Source organism: Propithecus coquereli, unplaced genomic scaffold, assembly GCF_000956105.1.
Source record: "Propithecus coquereli isolate 6110/MARCELLA unplaced genomic scaffold, Pcoq_1.0 Scaffold67, whole genome shotgun sequence".
NCBI lineage: Eukaryota > Metazoa > Chordata > Mammalia > Primates > Indriidae > Propithecus > Propithecus coquereli.
Genome location: NW_012152729.1, coordinates 4,699,801 through 4,716,278, shown reverse-complemented (window position 1 = coordinate 4,716,278; position 16,478 = coordinate 4,699,801). Strand labels below are relative to the sequence as shown.

At 58.9% G+C, this 16,478-nt stretch overlaps 3 protein-coding genes across 3 annotated transcripts in view; 2 read left to right on the top strand and 1 right to left on the bottom strand.

Moving 5' to 3' along the window:
• The first annotated feature begins 61 nt into the window (after positions 1 to 61).
• PSMB10 (proteasome (prosome, macropain) subunit, beta type, 10) lies at positions 62 to 2,521 on the top strand. The gene is made up of 8 exons (XM_012660615.1): positions 62 to 196; positions 402 to 489; positions 577 to 674; positions 785 to 925; positions 1,173 to 1,288; positions 1,397 to 1,455; positions 2,067 to 2,218; positions 2,343 to 2,521. The coding sequence occupies exons 1-8, from the start codon at positions 141 to 143 to the stop codon at positions 2,452 to 2,454; spliced, it is 822 nt and encodes a 273-aa protein (XP_012516069.1). The 5' UTR covers positions 62 to 140; the 3' UTR covers positions 2,455 to 2,521.
• A 990-nt stretch (positions 2,522 to 3,511) lies between these two features.
• On the top strand, positions 3,512 to 5,798 carry CTRL (chymotrypsin-like). The gene is given in 9 exon segments (XM_012660489.1): positions 3,512 to 3,572; positions 4,502 to 4,605; positions 4,689 to 4,768; positions 4,869 to 4,922; positions 4,924 to 4,948; positions 5,100 to 5,280; positions 5,369 to 5,447; positions 5,449 to 5,500; positions 5,583 to 5,798. Coding segments are annotated over 9 exon segments (789 nt in total). The 5' UTR covers positions 3,512 to 3,520; the 3' UTR covers positions 5,745 to 5,798.
• Positions 5,799 to 5,980: 182 nt separating this feature from the next.
• Positions 5,981 to 16,478, bottom strand: part of PSKH1 (protein serine kinase H1) — a 22,968-nt gene continuing 12,470 nt past the window's right edge. The window contains exon 3 of the mRNA XM_012660629.1: positions 5,981 to 8,258. Coding sequence (XP_012516083.1) covers positions 7,941 to 8,258 — 318 coding nt within the window. The 3' untranslated portion in view covers positions 5,981 to 7,940. The remainder of the gene's footprint in view (positions 8,259 to 16,478) is intronic.

The following is a 16,478-nucleotide window of genomic DNA, read 5'->3' as shown; positions in this document are numbered from 1 at the left end:
GCGAAAGTGAAAGCAGGAAAAACAGACGCGGAGCTCTGCAGAGGCCATAGGAGACCTGTCGGAGGCCTTTCTTGCTCCCCGCAGGCCCCTCTAGTCTGACCGATCCATCGACCCCCCTGATCGGCCCTGCCCTCCCCGACATGCTTAAGCCAGAGCTGGAGCCACGAGGGGGCTTCTCCTTCGAGAATTGCCAGAGGTGAAGAGGGGAGAGTTAGTCCCGAGCTGCATACGCTTGGACGTGGGCCTTTTTCCTGGCTGGGAGTGGGGTGAAGTAGAGTGTGTTGGGCCACTTGGGTTTCAGGCTGATCCCGAGAGATGAGGGAGACCGGGACGGGGTTGAGGGATGCGACAGGAGACTCAGAAGCAGAACCAAAACCCTGGCCTTCCCCCTTCGTTTCCAGAAACGCATCATTGGAACGCGTCCTCCCGGGGCTCAAGGTCCCTCATGCACGCAAGACCGGGACCACCATCGCGGGCCTTGTATTCCGAGTGAGCACTGGGAAGGACCGGGGGGCTAGAAGGGGCGGCCGGAGGTATCCGGTGGGCGCTGAGGCAGTGGCCCCTTCCCCTCCCCAGGACGGGGTCATTCTGGGCGCGGATACGCGGGCCACTAACGATTCGGTCGTGGCGGACAAGAACTGCGAGAAGATCCACTTCGTCGCCCCCAAAATCTAGTGAGAATCCCCAGCCTCGTTCCCGCACGCAAGAAAAACCGCCCCCTCGTTTCCACCCGGGTCCCCACACATCCTAGCCCTGCCCACACCGATCCTCCCTTTGCCCTCAGCTGCTGTGGGGCTGGCGTGGCCGCGGACGCTGAGATGACCACACGGATGGTGGCATCCAACATGGAGCTGCACGCGCTGTCCACGGGCCGTGAGCCCCGCGTGGCCACGGTCACCCGCATCCTGCGCCAGACGCTCTTCCGGTGCGGGGACCGGGCTAAGTGACCCTAGAAGGGGCCGTTGCGGAGCGGGCGGGGCTGACAGGCGGGACAGGGGACAGGGCGGGGCTGCGACTTGCCGGAAAACAGGAAGAGGCAGGCCTAAGAGAAGCTGGGCAACAGGAAGGGGTGATAGGGCACAGGAAGGGGCGGGGCTAGGGTCCAGGGGCGGGATCTTAGGGAGGCGGGGCCTGGATCGCGTTCGCGGCCGACCACGCCCACCCGCGAACAGGTACCAGGGCCACGTGGGTGCCTCGCTGATCGTGGGTGGTGTAGACCTGGCCGGACCGCAACTCTACAGCGTGCGCCCCCACGGCTCCTACAGCCGTCAGCCCTTCATCGCTCTGGGTGAGCGCTACCGCCCCTTCTCGAACTCCGTCCCTGCGACCCTGGCCTCACGTTTGTCCCCCAGCCGGGGTGGCCACAGCTGACCTCAGGTGTCCCTCCCGCCTGCAGGCTCCGGCCAGGATGCGGCCGTGGCGGTGCTCGAGGACCGGTTCCAGCCAAACATGACGGTGAGCAACCTTGACCCCCAGTACGTGGTCACTGGTGGGCGGTGCATCCGGGAGCTGGAGGACCTTAAAGGGACCCTGGCCCAGTATGGATGTCGGGGAAGGTTTCTCGAAAGAGGTGACGAATGAGGGGTGAGTGGAGTGAGAGCGAACTGCGGTCCCAACAGACCACCGTCCAATACCAAAGCTTGGAAGGGCGGGAGAAGTGGAAGCTCACAGAGGATCCTTTGGAGCCCCGGGAGGAGGGACAGGCCGGTGGGGTCCTGGATTTGGTTTGGGGTGATGGAAGGCGAATGTATGTGGCTTCAGAGGTGGCTTAGGCTCAGAGAGAGAAACACAGTGGGGGCTGAGGGGCAACACTAGATTGGGTAGGTGAACAGGCTGCTGGAAGGGGGGCCACGAGTGTAGGCGACTCTGGGAAGTTTGTCAAGAGAGCAGTGGGCAGAGGGAACACCGGGTCTCGGGAGAGAGGGAGACAGAGACCCAGGAGGGGAATCTGGGGCGGAGGAGAGGAGGGGTGTGAGCAAGTGGTGAATAGTCTGGGCTTCAAGATTAACAAACTCCCCAGACTGTAGCCTGAGTAACACCATAGGCCTACATGCACATCACCACAGCTGGAGGCTGCGCAGGGGCTGCTGGTGGAAGCCATCACCGCAGGGATCCTGAGTGACCTGGGCTCTGGGGGCAGCGTGGATGCATGTGTGATCACCGCGACTGGCGCCAAATTGCAGCGGACGCTGAGCTCACCCACAGAGCCCGTGAAGAGGTGGGAGCTGGGGAGATGGGGGACCACAGGGAAGGGTCGGGCATAGCTGGGGAGATGGGGTTGCACGAGGAGGATGGGCCACGTGATGGGCCCAAGTCGAATGGCTGCTCCTCCTCCCTCTCAGGCCCAGCCTCTACCGCTTTGTGCCTGGAACCACAGCTGTCCTGACTCAGGCAGTGAAGCCACTAAACCTGGAGCTACTGGAGGAAACCGTGCAAACTATGGAGGTGGAGTAAAGTAGGCTGAGGCTCAGAGCTTGGAACGAGGGGGAATAAACCCAGAAAATACAAACACCTAAACAGATGGCTGTGTCGTTCTTGGGTAGAGTGGGGCAGGCAGCCAGCAGGGCTCTCTGAGGTTTCCCTGCAGGGGCCAGTGCTTCAGTGCCTGGCCTAAGAGGTGCCCTTCACCCGTCACCTCAGGCATCTACCCCTCCAGGACCCCAGCGCTGGCCAACATTGCAGGCGCAAGGGGGATGCTCCCATCCAGTCTCCCCCCAAACCTTCCTTCTGACCCCAACCGTGGAAGCTCTCCCCCTCCCACTCCTCTGCCGCGCTAATTCACTGGGGATGGTTGTAAAACCCAAAAGACCCCGTGTACTGCCTCTCCCTAGAACCTTTCCCTGGCTCCTCTTGTGGCCCAGGAGAGAGTCCACACCTCTCAGGCTCCCCAGGGGCCCCACTGAGGGCTAAAGTGCTGACAGAGGAGCTGCTCCCCAACTCCAACGGCAAGTTCTCACCAAGTGCTCCTCACCCCTGCAATGCTTTACCTGTGACGCTTCAGATGATGAGTCTTACCTGGGCTGCTTACACGAAGCCGGGCACATGCTGGGCTGTGAGTAGGGAGACTGACTCCAAGTTTTCTGCACTGATGGGGTCACGGACTCACGGGAGAGATGTCCTTTAGCCAACAAGCCTTTGCTGAGCACCCACAGAGGGTCAGACCGAGAGTGCCCTTATAGCCGTGGGAGGCGTCTCTGATCCCAGCCACCAGGTGGTTACTATAGACTTAATTTAACAATCTGTCTTTGGTACCCAGTGCTCAACTCTTAAAACGTGAGGCGGTTCAGGGAGCCAACCAGAGGCCAGGCCTTGAGAGGTGGAGGAGGTGAGGCCTCACACCTGTGCTCTGTTCGATAAGCCCAGGCCTGGGTGGGGGGACCCTGGCCTAAAGAGACTATTGACTGGAGCATGGGAAGGGGCTGAGCACACATAGCTGGCCTGGCTCCAGGCCCGGAACTTTGGCTCAAGGATGAGAAGACCTATAAAGCCAGGTCCAGTTGTCAACCTCACACCTGCAACAATGCTGCCACTCAGCCTGACCGTTAGCCTGGTCTTCCTTGGCTCCTCCTGGCGTGAGTGGGCCAGGGCCAGGACCAACCCTGGCTGAACAGCCCTGAGGGTACCCCCACTCCCAGCACCAGCCCAGGGGCCCCGGCTGGCTGGAAGGGACGCAGGTGGACAGAGTGGGCACAGGAAGAGGGATGTGCCAGGGCAAGGGAGCAGGAACGAGCCCACCAGGCTGGGGTGGGGCAGGAGGCGGGCCAGGGCCAGTCTCACAAATGGGACCAGAGCTTGAACCAGGCCCTGGAGCCTGGGAGGGTTTAGGAAGCTGAGACAGGAAGGTTGGCCATGTAGTGTAGGAAGAACCCTCTGGCTGCATGAAGGGTTTGAACTGTTTAGGCCTAGAGGGAGCAGAGGCCAGGGAAGAGACTATCCCAGGGTCAGGAGAAAGGGCCTGGGCCAGAGGGCTGGGGCGGAGATGCAGAACAGTGAGGACTAGATTGGAAAGAGATGTGGAAGTGGCCAGGTGCCATGGCTCACCCCTATAATCCTAGCACTCTGGGAGGCTGAGGCGGGAGGATGGCTTGAGGTCAGGAGTTCAAGACCAGCCTCAGCAAGAGTGAGCCCTGTCTCTACTAAATATAGAAAAATTAGATGGGCTACTCAGGAGGCTGAGGGAGGATCACTTGAGCCCAGGAATTTGAAGTTGCAGTGAGCCATAAATGATGCCACTGCACTCTACCCAGGACAACAGAGCAAGAATCTGTCTCAAAAAAATTAAAAAAAGATGTGGAAGAATGGGCAGCACGTGGGGCTGGTTGGGCGGGGATAACTGAGATAGCCATGCAGGTGCTCAGCCGGGTATGAAGAGAAGGGGTAGTGCTGAGTCCTCTCAATTTGAACGTCTCTGGGGTGCACAGCCTGGCGGCACCCTGGGGAAGGAGGTGGGGAAAGGTAGGCTGGGGTGTGGGGAGCAGGTCCTCACCAGCCCCATGGCCAGGCTGCGGCGTTCCTGCCATCAAACCGGCACTGAGCTTCAGCCAGAGGATTGTCAACGGGGAGAACGCAGTGCTGGGCTCCTGGCCCTGGCAGGTGTCCCTGCAGCTATGCATACCATAGGGGTGGGGCAGGGTCCTGGGTGCTTCATGCCTAGGCGTAGCCTGAGGCCACCCCCACCTCTGACCCCTGACCCCAGCGGCTTCCACTTCTGCGGTGGTTCTCTCATCAGCCAGTCCTGGGTGGTCACTGCTGCCCACTGCAATGTCAGGTGAGCACCTGCACTCCACTGGCCCCGCCCCAGCCCTTCTCCTTTCCCTGGATACCCTTCTCTGCCCTGCCTGAGGCTGCCAGACTCACTCTCCCCACAGCCCTGGCCGCCACTTTGTCGTCCTGGGCGAGTACGGCCGATCCTCCAGTGCTGAGACTGCAGGTTCTGTCCATCTCGAAGGTGAGTGCCTGGGTGCAGGCAGGGAAGGAAGACCGGGTGGGCTCTGGGAACCAGGAATTCAGGGCATGCCCTGGCCGCCCCACTCAGCGCCCATCAACCCTGGGTGCCTGTGCCCAGGGCAGCCCTACACAGCCTCCTCCTGGCCCTAGAGGCCATCACGCACCCCAGCTGGAACCCCGCCACTATAAACAATGACCTGACGCTACTGAAGCTCGCCTCGCCAGCCAAGTACACAACACGCATCTCACCAGTTTGCCTGGCGTCCTCAAATGAGGTGCTGACAGCAGGCTTCACATGTGTCACCAGCGGCTGGGGCCGCCTCAGTGGCGTGGGTAGGAACTTGGGCTAAACATCTGGGAGGGAGGGCTGGGGTGGAGATGAGCATCCTGGGCTGGCCTGACCACCCCTCTTGGCCCTCAGGCAATGCAACACCGGCACGTCTGCAGCAGGTGGCTCTGCCCCTGGTCACCATGAATCTCTGCCAGCAGTATTGGGGCTCACGTGTCAGACTCCATGATCTGTGCAAGTGGCTCAGGCGCCTCCTCGTGCCAGGTGAGCACCAGCACCCTGTCCTCTGCAATGTCCCATGGCACACCTCCCCAACCCTGCACACTGCTCCCTTCTTCCCTCTCAGGGTGACTCCGGAGGCCCTCTTGTCTGCCAGAAGGAAAACACGTGGGTGCTTATTGGACTTGTGTCCTGGGGCAGCAACAACTGCAACGTGCGTGCACCGGCCATGTACACTCGGGTTAGCAAGTTCAGCACCTGGATCGACAAGGTCGTAGCCTACAACTGAGCCCACCACAGGCCCCCCTTCCCCTCCCCATCTGATAAAGACCCCATCCTTGTCTGTCCTCCTGGCTCAGGGGAAAGGACAGGCTCTTGAGGGTCCTACTCCCCACTAGGACTTTGTCTTCTGGCATGGAAGGGGCTGAGGAGTCAGGCTCATCCTAGAGCAGCCCAGGCTGCAGCCCCCACCCCTCCTCCTCTGGGGCAACTCCTTGGTCCTACAGCAAGGAGCCAGGGCTGTCAGAACGAATAGGCAGCCTTCCCCGAGGAGGCAGCCTGTTTATTGAATACAGAGGATACATTTACCAACTGAGTACACAAAATAAATAACTGCACATTCTCTGTCCATGTTCCATGGCATGAAGGCCCAGGTGGGCCTATCAAAGGCCCAAGGCTCCAAACCCCTCCTGTCCTACCCTCAGGACCAGGACTACCCTGGGCAGAGAGGAAATAAATCCCCAGGGCTTCAGGGCCCCAGAGACACTTGGGGAATTGGGGGCAAGTTCTGAGGCCACGGTGCTCGGATCTCCACTGCCTCCTGCCCTGGGGGCAGTGGGGACGGAAGGAGGGGGTGTATAAGGCACAGTCGACTTGGCACAGTGGTCTCTTTGGTTTCCCACTGGACGTGGCACATGCAGATAGAGGGCCTGGCCCAAGGCTGCCCACTGGGAGGAGCTGAGTGGGGGCCCAAGCCCCCCTGCTGGCAGGGGCGCTGCAGTCTAGCTAAGGCCAAAGCTGTGCCCTGGCCCCTTCCTACCCACTGAAAGCAGCTGTGGAAGGAGGGGGCTTGGGTTCCAGCCTGGTTTGTGGTAGGGGGAGACACCATGAGAGACATGGAGACAGTTCTGGCTCAGGTGGAGAAGCAGCCACCCAACCCCACCCACCTCCCGCAAGGGCTCCTCCAGCCTGAGCCCGGCGGGCCCTGACTGGAAGGTTAACGCTGTGAAAGGAAGCGGGCGCAGGGCGGACGGGGCAAGGCCAGCTGTGAGAAGGCCAGGGCCCCGGCACCCAGGGTTCAGAGGCAGGTCACAGAGTATGGCTAAGTTCCAGGGAGAGGTGCGCAGAAGCTCAGCAGAAGGGTAGAGTTGAGCAGCCCGAGAGCCTCCCCCAATGCAGCAACTCCTTCCCACTTCCTCGCGGAGGACTATGGGTGTGCACGGCGCATGTGCAGTGGTCACTCCCAGGGTGCTATACCCACGCCAGACACCAGATGGCGCCTTCGTGCAGTTGCCGAGGAGGGAACAGCAGAGCCTGAAGGGAAGGGGCCATGGGCGGTACCAGGGCTGACAATGGAATCCTAACGGGGAACTCCCTGTCCTCTGCCTCGGCCCCCAGGTGCCCCATCCCCCAGGTAGCAGCAGTGGGGCTCCCCCACAGTGGGGAAGGAGGCACCTGGGGAATGGAATGGGTGAGACGGGAGAGGGAGGCAATGGTGGACTCTGCAAAGGCGGCACTGAGGGTGGCGGGCTGGTGGCAGGAACCCTCTCATGGTCAGAGAGAGGCTGGAGCATGGGGCAAGGCTGCCACCAGTCCTGCCACACCGCCCTGCCACGGTCCTACCACCAGAGGTCCTAGTGAATCCTGGGGCCAGGAGGGGTCCTGGGGGCACCATGAAGGAAGACTGATCTTGGCTGGGAGGTGGGGGCCTATTTGGATCTAGCCAGGAGCCGAGGGTCCAGTCAAGGCACAGCTTTGTGCCTACCCGGGCCTCCCACTGGAGCCTGATTTGAGGACCAGGATGCCATGGAATGTGGGGGGCCAGGGAGGAAGGCTCTGCAGAGGAAAGGGGTGTTCCAGAAATAACCATCACAGAGGGTCCTGGGGCCATGGGACACCCTCCACCCAGCACTGCAGGCCCTTTGGTCTGGGGAAGAGCCACAGGGTAAGGGAGACAGTGAAGACCAGGGCCTGTCCCCTCCCCCAACTCAGAGCAGTTGCCCACCAACAGGAGTAGCAGTGTCAGGCCAGGCTCCTAGTTCAGGGAGGTCACAGCCCCTGGGCCACCTCCACTCTGTCACACCTGGCCCATGCCCATGGTGAGGATGGGGGCTGCTGAAGGCACAGAGGAGGGGCTGGGGCATTCTTCAGCTACCGCTAGCCATATCCGTACAGGCCTACCTCTAGAGAGGGCATTGGGCCCAGATGGCACAGCAACGAGTGGCCAGGCTGGGACCGAGCCGTGTCTGTACCCCAGCCAGGCGGCTCAGCCGTTGTACTGCTGCTGATAACGCAGGTTGAGCTCCCGCAGCTCCCGCTCCCGCACACGGCGTGACTTGTTGGAGCGTGTCGAGCGGCTGGAACGCGTGGACTGGGCAGATTTGGTGCTCTGGCAGCGTGAGGAGGCGCGTTTGAGGAGGTTCTGGGAGATGGAACGGTGCAGATTCTTCATGGATGAAGAGGCTGCCATGCTCACCACCCACGGGTGCCTCAGAGCCTGCAGTGCAGTCATACGGGCTCCAGGGTCCACTGTCAGCAGGCGGTCAATGAAGTCCTTGGCCAGGTTGGACACACTAGGCCAGGGCTGGAGGCCAAGGACAAGTATTAGAGTGAGAGCACTCAACACTGCCCACCCCATTTGGATGAGGCCACCACCAGAGTATTCAGACATGCCTGGTATCCTTGCACTACCCCTATACAGGGGGCCCCTCCCCACCCAATGTTGACCCAGCTGCTGAGCAGGGGCTGCTCTCTGGGTGATTAGGAGTCTGACAAGGAGGAAAAGGACCTGTCCCCTTGCCCAGGGAGCAAACTTCTACGGTGCACTGGACCCAAAGCCTGGCTCAGAGAGGGGGCTGCTGCTAAGACCCCCCAACCTACCCCAGGGCCACCATAACTCAAGGGGATTTAAAGAGAATGACTCAAACTTTTCCCCCACATTCTGAGTCAGACTTAAGCTCCAATCCCTGGATGTCCAGACCAGGCCACTTAGAAGGGAACTTCCTAGTCCTTAAAGAGAGAGTCCAACCTCCCTCCAACTGCTAACCCAGTGGTGGGAGACCACGGCATTCCCTGTCTCAGCCTCAGCCTCCCAGCATGGGGAGGAAAGGAAACAATTTGAGTCAACTAGATTTCTCAGTCTGCTGAGGGCAGGGGCTCCCAGGGACCAGGACCTTCTTGGGGACACTCTCCAGTCTGCAGGACTTCTCTAAGCCACAAAAGCCTCCTGGCAGTGGTGTGAGCCAGCCTCATTTTAGTCCCTTCTGTCCCAAGGGAAGAGCTCCACAAAGCCTGCTCTGTGACACGCATCCTGGGCTGCTGCATCTGGGCCACATGTGGAGTAGCTATCTGTCCCAGGCCTCGTGCTGCAGGCTGGTCTTCACCTGGCTGAATCCTTAGGTCCTCAGGGTAAAGGACACTTGCTCAGGCTCCCTCTTACCCCCCAGCGCCTATGGCAATTACTCCAGCTGCAATTTCAAGTTCATTATTCCCACTGGACCGCAGTGAGCTGGACGAGCCCCAGGGCCTGGTGCAGCACACATAAGAGGCGCCCAGTAGGCACAGGCTCAGTGAGTCAACAACCCTTGTTTGTGAACTAATGAGTGCCCATTGCTGGAGCTGCTTCCAGGCCATGGGGCTCAGCCAGGTGGGGGTTTGAGGGCAGGCTCTGAGTCCCTGCCTGTCCTAGGAGCACTTCTGGCACGGGCTCAATGTTCCCCAAAGGGTGGGCAGCTAGGACCTTCCCTGAGCCTGTGCATAGGGCTCAGCTGGGATGCAGGGAACCCACCACTTTCCTTCCTGCTAGGTGAGGGCCTGTTCCACCCCATGGTACCCTTCACCTTGGGGAACCCCTGAGCATACACTCTGGTGGCAGGGGCTCAAAAAAGGTCTATGAGTGCACATTCGGGACAGCTGCATGGCCATTAGCAGACATACACGCCCACTGACTGTTGATTGCTACACACACACACACACACACCCCCGCCGCCCCCAGGTCTGGCTCCCTTGACCTCCAACTCTTCCCATGCCTCCCTCCCCACTGCCGTACAGGGGTGAGGCGGGAGGAACACGCATCTGTGGTTCTGAGGAAGGGTCGGGGCTACTTGCGTTGCTGTCCTCGCCTGCCCCTCGGAAGGCAAATCTCAACTTTCAGAGAGAGCTGAACTGGAAGTGACGGGGGAAGCATGTTTCCAAACAGCTACTTCACAGGGTCGTCCTTCCCAGTGGGCCAGCTCCCGGTGACTCCTGGGGGACTCTGGCTCTCGGGTTGGAAAGTCAGGGCCTCCGGAACAAGATACCTTGCTGTCATAGAGCAGTGTGGGGTACAAGGAGCGACAGCGCCCCACACAGGCAGGCGGGTCCACGTTTCCCTGCGGGCCCGTAGCCCACGCCTCTGGTATTGAGGCCGATATGTAGGGCGACTGGATTAAACAGTTGCCGCGACAGCTTTCAGCTCACAGCTCAAGAAAACGCCATGGCTCGCTGCTGCGCCCCCCCCCACCGGAACACAAGGAGCCACTGTTCGTGCTGCCATGGAGGACCTCTCACCAGACCCGCCCGCGGGCTTAAGCATCTCCATTTCCAGAGTGGCACAGGCTCACACCAGGCATCCGACCCCTGCTGTTCGTGGAGCGGCCAGCCTGTTAGAGCCAAAGCGAGCCGGATCGATCCGCCCGCCCGCTCGCCCAGACGCGAGCCTTGCCAATTATCGCGAACGCGCGGCTGTGTGCAGAATGCCGACAGACTCATTTGTCTGCGGGCGGGCCCAGCCCTCCGGCAGGCCCCAACTCTCCCCATCTTTGAAGAGCTGAGAGCAGCGGGGCCAGGTGGGACCCCCTCCACGTCAATGTGACTTAAGTCATCCTGACCTGAAAACCAAGCTGTCCCAATGGCACCCAGTGTAGCCCTTGTGCATCAAGCAACCTGCAGAGGTAAGTCGGGCAGGCTGAAAAGGGAGGTGGTCCCATCCAGCCCACTGACAGCGAGGCAGGGGCTTAGGCTGACTTCCAGAACAGTGGCCCTGGAAGCCCTGCTGAGGCCTCCGTCAGGGCTCGGAAAAGTAAGGTTTTCCACGCTCACCCAGCCACACTGTGGCCCCAAGTCCAATTCAGCACCTCCTAAGACGGCCTTCAACACCCACAGCCCAACCCACCTGCCTCCCCAACCCGCTCAGGCCCTTAGAGCCACAGAACTATGTCCGTCAGCCTATGAGTGACTGGCCGGAAGCATTCTGGGCATGAGAAAAGAAACATGGTAAACAGTCACGCCCCTCAGTTCCCGCAGCTCTAACTGCTTGCTCTGTGCAAAGGACAGAACTTCCACCTCAGTATACTTGGGACCACACACATGGCCTCAGGTGGCTGACAGATGGCACAGGTGCCAAGTACCACCTGGTCAGTCTCCCAGAGGCTTCCACCTGCTTCTAGGGACAGGGAGCATGGGGCACGGAAGGAAATGTTAAGATGTTGGTTGGCTTTGCCTCCAGACACTCAGGTCTCCCCTGCTCTGGGACTGGAGGGCAGCTCTGACACCCGGCTGACAGCCCACACTCTCCTTTCCATGGTCTCTGGAGCTGCATCGTGAGGGGCTGGGCCCTGCCCTGAGAGCACAAGGAGAGGCTGCGGGAGCAGGGATGTCACCTTCACTCTGACCATTAAGTTGGCTGCCTTATTCCCAAGTTGGTAGCCCCCAAAGAGTCCTTGTACCCTTGCGGTTAGGGTACCTACTACTGATATTGGAACAGCAAAGACACCAACAGGGAACAGGAGGAGGGACCTCTTCCATGAGCACGTCCTAACCAACTTCGGCTTCCCCATCTGCTGGCTCACACTGGGCCAACGCCACTCCAATGCTCCCTTCAGTGGCATCCAATGCTCCCTTCAGAGGGACAGGCACCAAAGAAGAAAAGGTTTTCTGCTCCAGCTCGAGGACCCCTCCCTCCTAATGGCCTCTTTCACTTGCTCTAGCTCTAATGTCTGGCACAAGGGCTGAGCAAGAGCATTCCCAAGCCACTACCAGTGGTCTCGTCTTGAGCTCAAGGGCCAGGGGAACAAAGGATGGAGCCAGCCCTCTCCTCTGGCCTAGGCTGCAGAGAAAGGAGGAAGCTGCTTCTCTTGGGAGCAAATCCAGCTTACAGGGCTGCCCTAGACATCCTCTGGCAGGCAGGTCTGACCATAGTCAAGTGCGGCTGGGAGACAAAGGCCGGGTGTCTCTTCTGGATGGCATCTGGGTGATAAAGTATTGGACTGTAAGCCCAGCAACCTGTGCTCTAGTTCTGCCTTCTCTATGTGACCTTAGAGTCACAGCCTCCTGACTTTTAACAAGGGCTGAACGCAACAAATTCTAAGTCCTTCCCAGTTTCTCAAGTCCTAGATTCAAAGAACACAGCTTCTCATGTTTCCCCCCACCTGGGAGAGCATAACATGACACTTAAGCTGACCTCTTGACCCCTGTGTGTTCTTCATCCAGCCCATGGCGACTCTGGGGAGGGCTGTCTGGCGGAGCCCCGCCAAAGAGCCGCTGGGAAGGGAAGAAAGGGAGGAAAGAAGCTGGGCCTTGCTGCCATGACTCAGTTCTTCCCTCGGCTTTGTCTCAAGATATATTTTCAGACCCAGTGTTCCCACCCGCGAAGGCCTCCTTTCTGTACTTACGTGGGCTCGAATGAGAGCAGAGAAAAGGGCACAGAAGGAATTCTGGGAAACAGAGCTTTGGGTTTACTGAGAGCGGTGTGACAACAAGAACAGCACGCTCTGAGGCTGCCCACGAGGACGAGCGCTTGGAAGAGTCACCAGACTCCGACCGTGTGGCAGTGGAGCCAGCATCCCCTCCTCTGGCCAAGACACCCAGAATCCACCACGATCCACCACCCCAGGACCCGGCAGGTGGCAGGTGAGGCACGAGCAGCAGAGAAGGATGGAGGGGAGAGAGCCTGAGGAGAGAAAAAGGGAAGAGAATGGAGTTTTAAAAGGGGCAGAGAATAAAGATAAAAATAAAATGAGAAAAGGCATGACAACTTAAAGGTTAGTAAAGCTGCATTCTGAAATTTGAGAATAGTGAAATGAAATTTTGCGCCCCGACATGTCCCTGCCCAGAGCTCGCAGAGTGAAGGACAAGGGAAGGAGGAGACGGGGTACAACTCAACAGTGAAGGATGCTATCTGCTCCCCGCGGGATCAGGAGGCCGTCAACAGCCTGTGGCAGCCGCCGAGGAACGTCTGCTTTTAACAGTGTCCTGGAGTAGCTGTGGAAGGCTCTGGATTTAGAAGCCTGTTGCAGAGCAATCTCTTTTATCATTACTCAAAGAAGGATTCTACTGAGGCCAAGTGGTTCCCAGAGCCCAACCTGGCTCTTTTTTTTTTTTTTTTTAACTTCCTCCCATCCTAATTTCTGAGGCAATTTGGAGCCCCAGTGGCTGTCAGCATCTCACCCACACTGTGGCTTCTGTCCCCGGAACCCTGGGCATGCGGGACTCGGCTCACGGCCAGCACTGAGTGAAGAGGTGAAGGTGACTTGGCCTTCTGCTCCAAGCTGGCGGGGCCGTGCGGGAGTGGAGCTCCGTTCTGGATGCCATGTGTGTACCAGGAGACAGACAAACTGAGGCACGCTGCAGAGGGGTGCCCTTGTGTGACAGGAGGACTAACCTCGGAAGGCAAGCCTGGAGAGGCATGGCTGGTGAGGATGGCTGGCCCAGGTCACCGTTCACCATCCCATGCAACTGGGAGTGGGCTCCCACCCCAGTGGGGGCAGGAGAGGGATGAGGGGGGAGGCCACGAGCAGATCTAAAGAGGTCAGGATGTGGGATAGACAACAGCCCAGCGGCTCCCAGAGGAACTGGAGGGCCTAGAAGCAACAGAGCCAGGGAGAGGGCAGTGCTCTCCAGGTGGAGACAGACAATGAGAAGAGCAGGAGCGGGAGGGGACAGCTGGCACACCACTAACAGCTCTGAGCACAAGCCACCACGCCCCCGCTTTGGTGGAGAGGCCTCGAGGAGGATCGGCGGGGGGTGGGGGGAACAGCAGTGATGAGAGGTAGCTCTGAGCCTGGGCTGAGAGACGCTGTGGGCGGCAGAGCAAGGCCTTTCTGTAGGGATGGCCGAATGCAGCAGTGTGGGGATGGGTCTGCTCCTTCCACCACAGGGAAGGTACTGCTCTCTGGGGCACATGTAACCAGGGCAGCAGTGACAGAGAAACACCCAGAGAACAGGGCTCTGCAGAGCCCGGTGATGGCCCAGAGGTGGCACACAAGGGGCTGCTGCTCCCTTCCACTCAGAGCTGCCTTCTGCCCCCCCACAGAGGAAGCCACCTCTGCCTTCCTGCAAGAGGTCCCCAACCACAGTGATAAATGAGGGTCCACTGCTCATACCAAGTGGCCCAAACCATGCCACCTCCAGTGACCAGTCAGGGACCCAGCCTGAGAGCAGCTGCGCTGAAGGTGGGAGAATTAATCTGTCGAACACCTGGAGCTTTGGTGGGGTGGAGCAGCCCTTCCCGAGGGATCCTTCCTGGGCAGGTATGCGGGCATCTGCTGGTCCTTGTGGGATCCTCACGTACAGACAGTGCCACCACCCAGCACTTAATAAGCAGCAGCCACCAACGGGCCGGCAAGGAAGAAGGGCTCAGGGATGCTTCACAGCAAGGACTCTAACCTGACTGGTGTTTTCCTGTGCTGCCAGCTATTGTGACAGACTGGGAAAGCCATCCTCTGACTGGCAGCCGGGGTCAGCGAGAAGACAGGAAAACTGATGAGTCCATCACAGCCCCCATCCATGCTGGAGCGGGGAAGAGGCCATTAAAGCATACAGCAGGAGCCAAGCAGAAGCTGGGAAACATGCTCTCTGCCTCCCACTCTGCCACCAGCACAGGCAATCGCTCTCTGGCTCCCCCATGTCCTCTGGGCAGCCCTCTCCATGGCTCTGGGGTAAGGTCCCATCCCTGCTCCCGTGGCTGCTCCCTGTGACGTACAAGGGCAGGCAAGGGGCAGGTAGGGAGACAGAAGAGCCAGAGCGCATGCGCCAAGCTGCATGACCAAGCCCCGACACCTGGAGAGCACTGAGACATGCCACATCCTCTGCACCTCATTTTCTCTTTAGCATCTAGGGCACGTGTTACAGTCCCTTGAAGAAGTGGGGGAGAGTGAAGCAAAGAGAGGGTCGGGGAAGAGCTGAGATGGAAACGGAAATGTCAGCCCTGGCTCTGGCACTCATCCTGCTGCAGGGCTATCAGAACTACAAAGTGGCCCAACTCACTGCCCCTTCAAGTACCCTGTGGCCCCAGGTTGATGGACGGCCAGCCTGCAGCCCAGAGACCCAGCCCTGGGAGGCCACCTCCCACCAGCCCTCATCCCCTAGGTAGTGGCAGAGTGGCCCTGCAGGTGGGCTTCCTCCCCCAGCAGCACTCTGTCCCCTGCCCAGCAGCACTCACTCTGCTGAGCAAGGCTCTGTGGAAACCTCTGCCCAAACCCACCTGTTCCTGGCACAGCCACCTGGGCTCACCCACAGCTCAGAGACTGCCCAAACAAAGGCGGTGACAACGCGGGCTGCTGAATGCAGCACACTGCAAAGCTGTCGACGACATCACTCCACCATCATCCTCCAAAAGCCTCTTCATTCGTCCTGCCTCTAGGAATAGAGCTCTTGACAAAAGCCATGACATCAAGGATGTCACGTTTCATGTCAAGTGAATCATAGCATCTCTGTGTTAGAGGACCCTGACAGTCCTCCAGTATGAGTCTACAGGTGATGACTCACCTTTTGTGCCACCCCTTTAGAAACAGCTCTTCCAGCCCCCCTGGGGCCTCTCATGACAGGAAGCTCACCTAAAGTGGCTCTTTGTGTCTTGAGACTGCTCTCACACTCACACAGGTCTTCCTCACATCTGGCTAACATGTGTCTCCATCACCTCCAATGTGCCATCTCCACTCTAGTGCCTCTAGGCACTGGGTAAAAATTCAGACTTCTCCCAAAGTCATCTCCTTCCCAGCATTCCCTCCTCTTCCAAGAGTCCTGTATGTGCCCTAAAACGTGAAGAGCACACATATAGCCCTGTGGCCTTCCATCCTTCCCCTGCCTGTGCCCCCTGGCAACAGCCTCTTAACCTCCTAATCAACGGCCAGCAGGCTCTCTGCTTCATCCTCAAGTCCAGCCCCCAGAGGGCAGCCCTGTCTGCCTGCCAGCTGTCGTATTTAGAACCCTTCCCAGAGTGTCACCCACAACCACTGGTGCTTCCCTCAGGGGGAGCCAGGAGAAAGTTCCCCCCAATTATCACTTATAAATGCTCCAGTTCAACGCAGCAAATATTCAAACAGGCACCCATTGCGCGCTAAGCCTGGACACGACAGCAGAAAGCATGTGTACTGACATACGTGCTGTCCTCAAGGACCTTATAAGCCAGGGAGGAGATATGCGTCCAGACACCACAGCCTGAGAAAGCACTGAACCAAAGACTCCAGCAACCAACGGAGGCACACATGTCAGGGGAAGCAGGCTGTGCTGGTAGAAAGGCCAAGAACTCTGAAGCCAAGACGGCCCAGATTCAAATCCCAGGCCTGCCACCCTCTAGCTGTGAGACCACAGGCAAGTTACTTAACCTCACCAGCCTCAGTTTCCTCATCTGTAAGAAGGCGGGGACTACACCCACCTGGCAGGATTATTGTAGAGATTAAAGATACCAGGTATAGAACACTCAGCCCTGTGCCTGATACTCAGTAGGCACTATATAATGGCAGTGGTCAGCATTATTCCTAAAGGAAGAAATCTTTGAATTGGACTTTTTATTTTCTTTAATTTAAAAAAATTTTTTTTTTTTTTT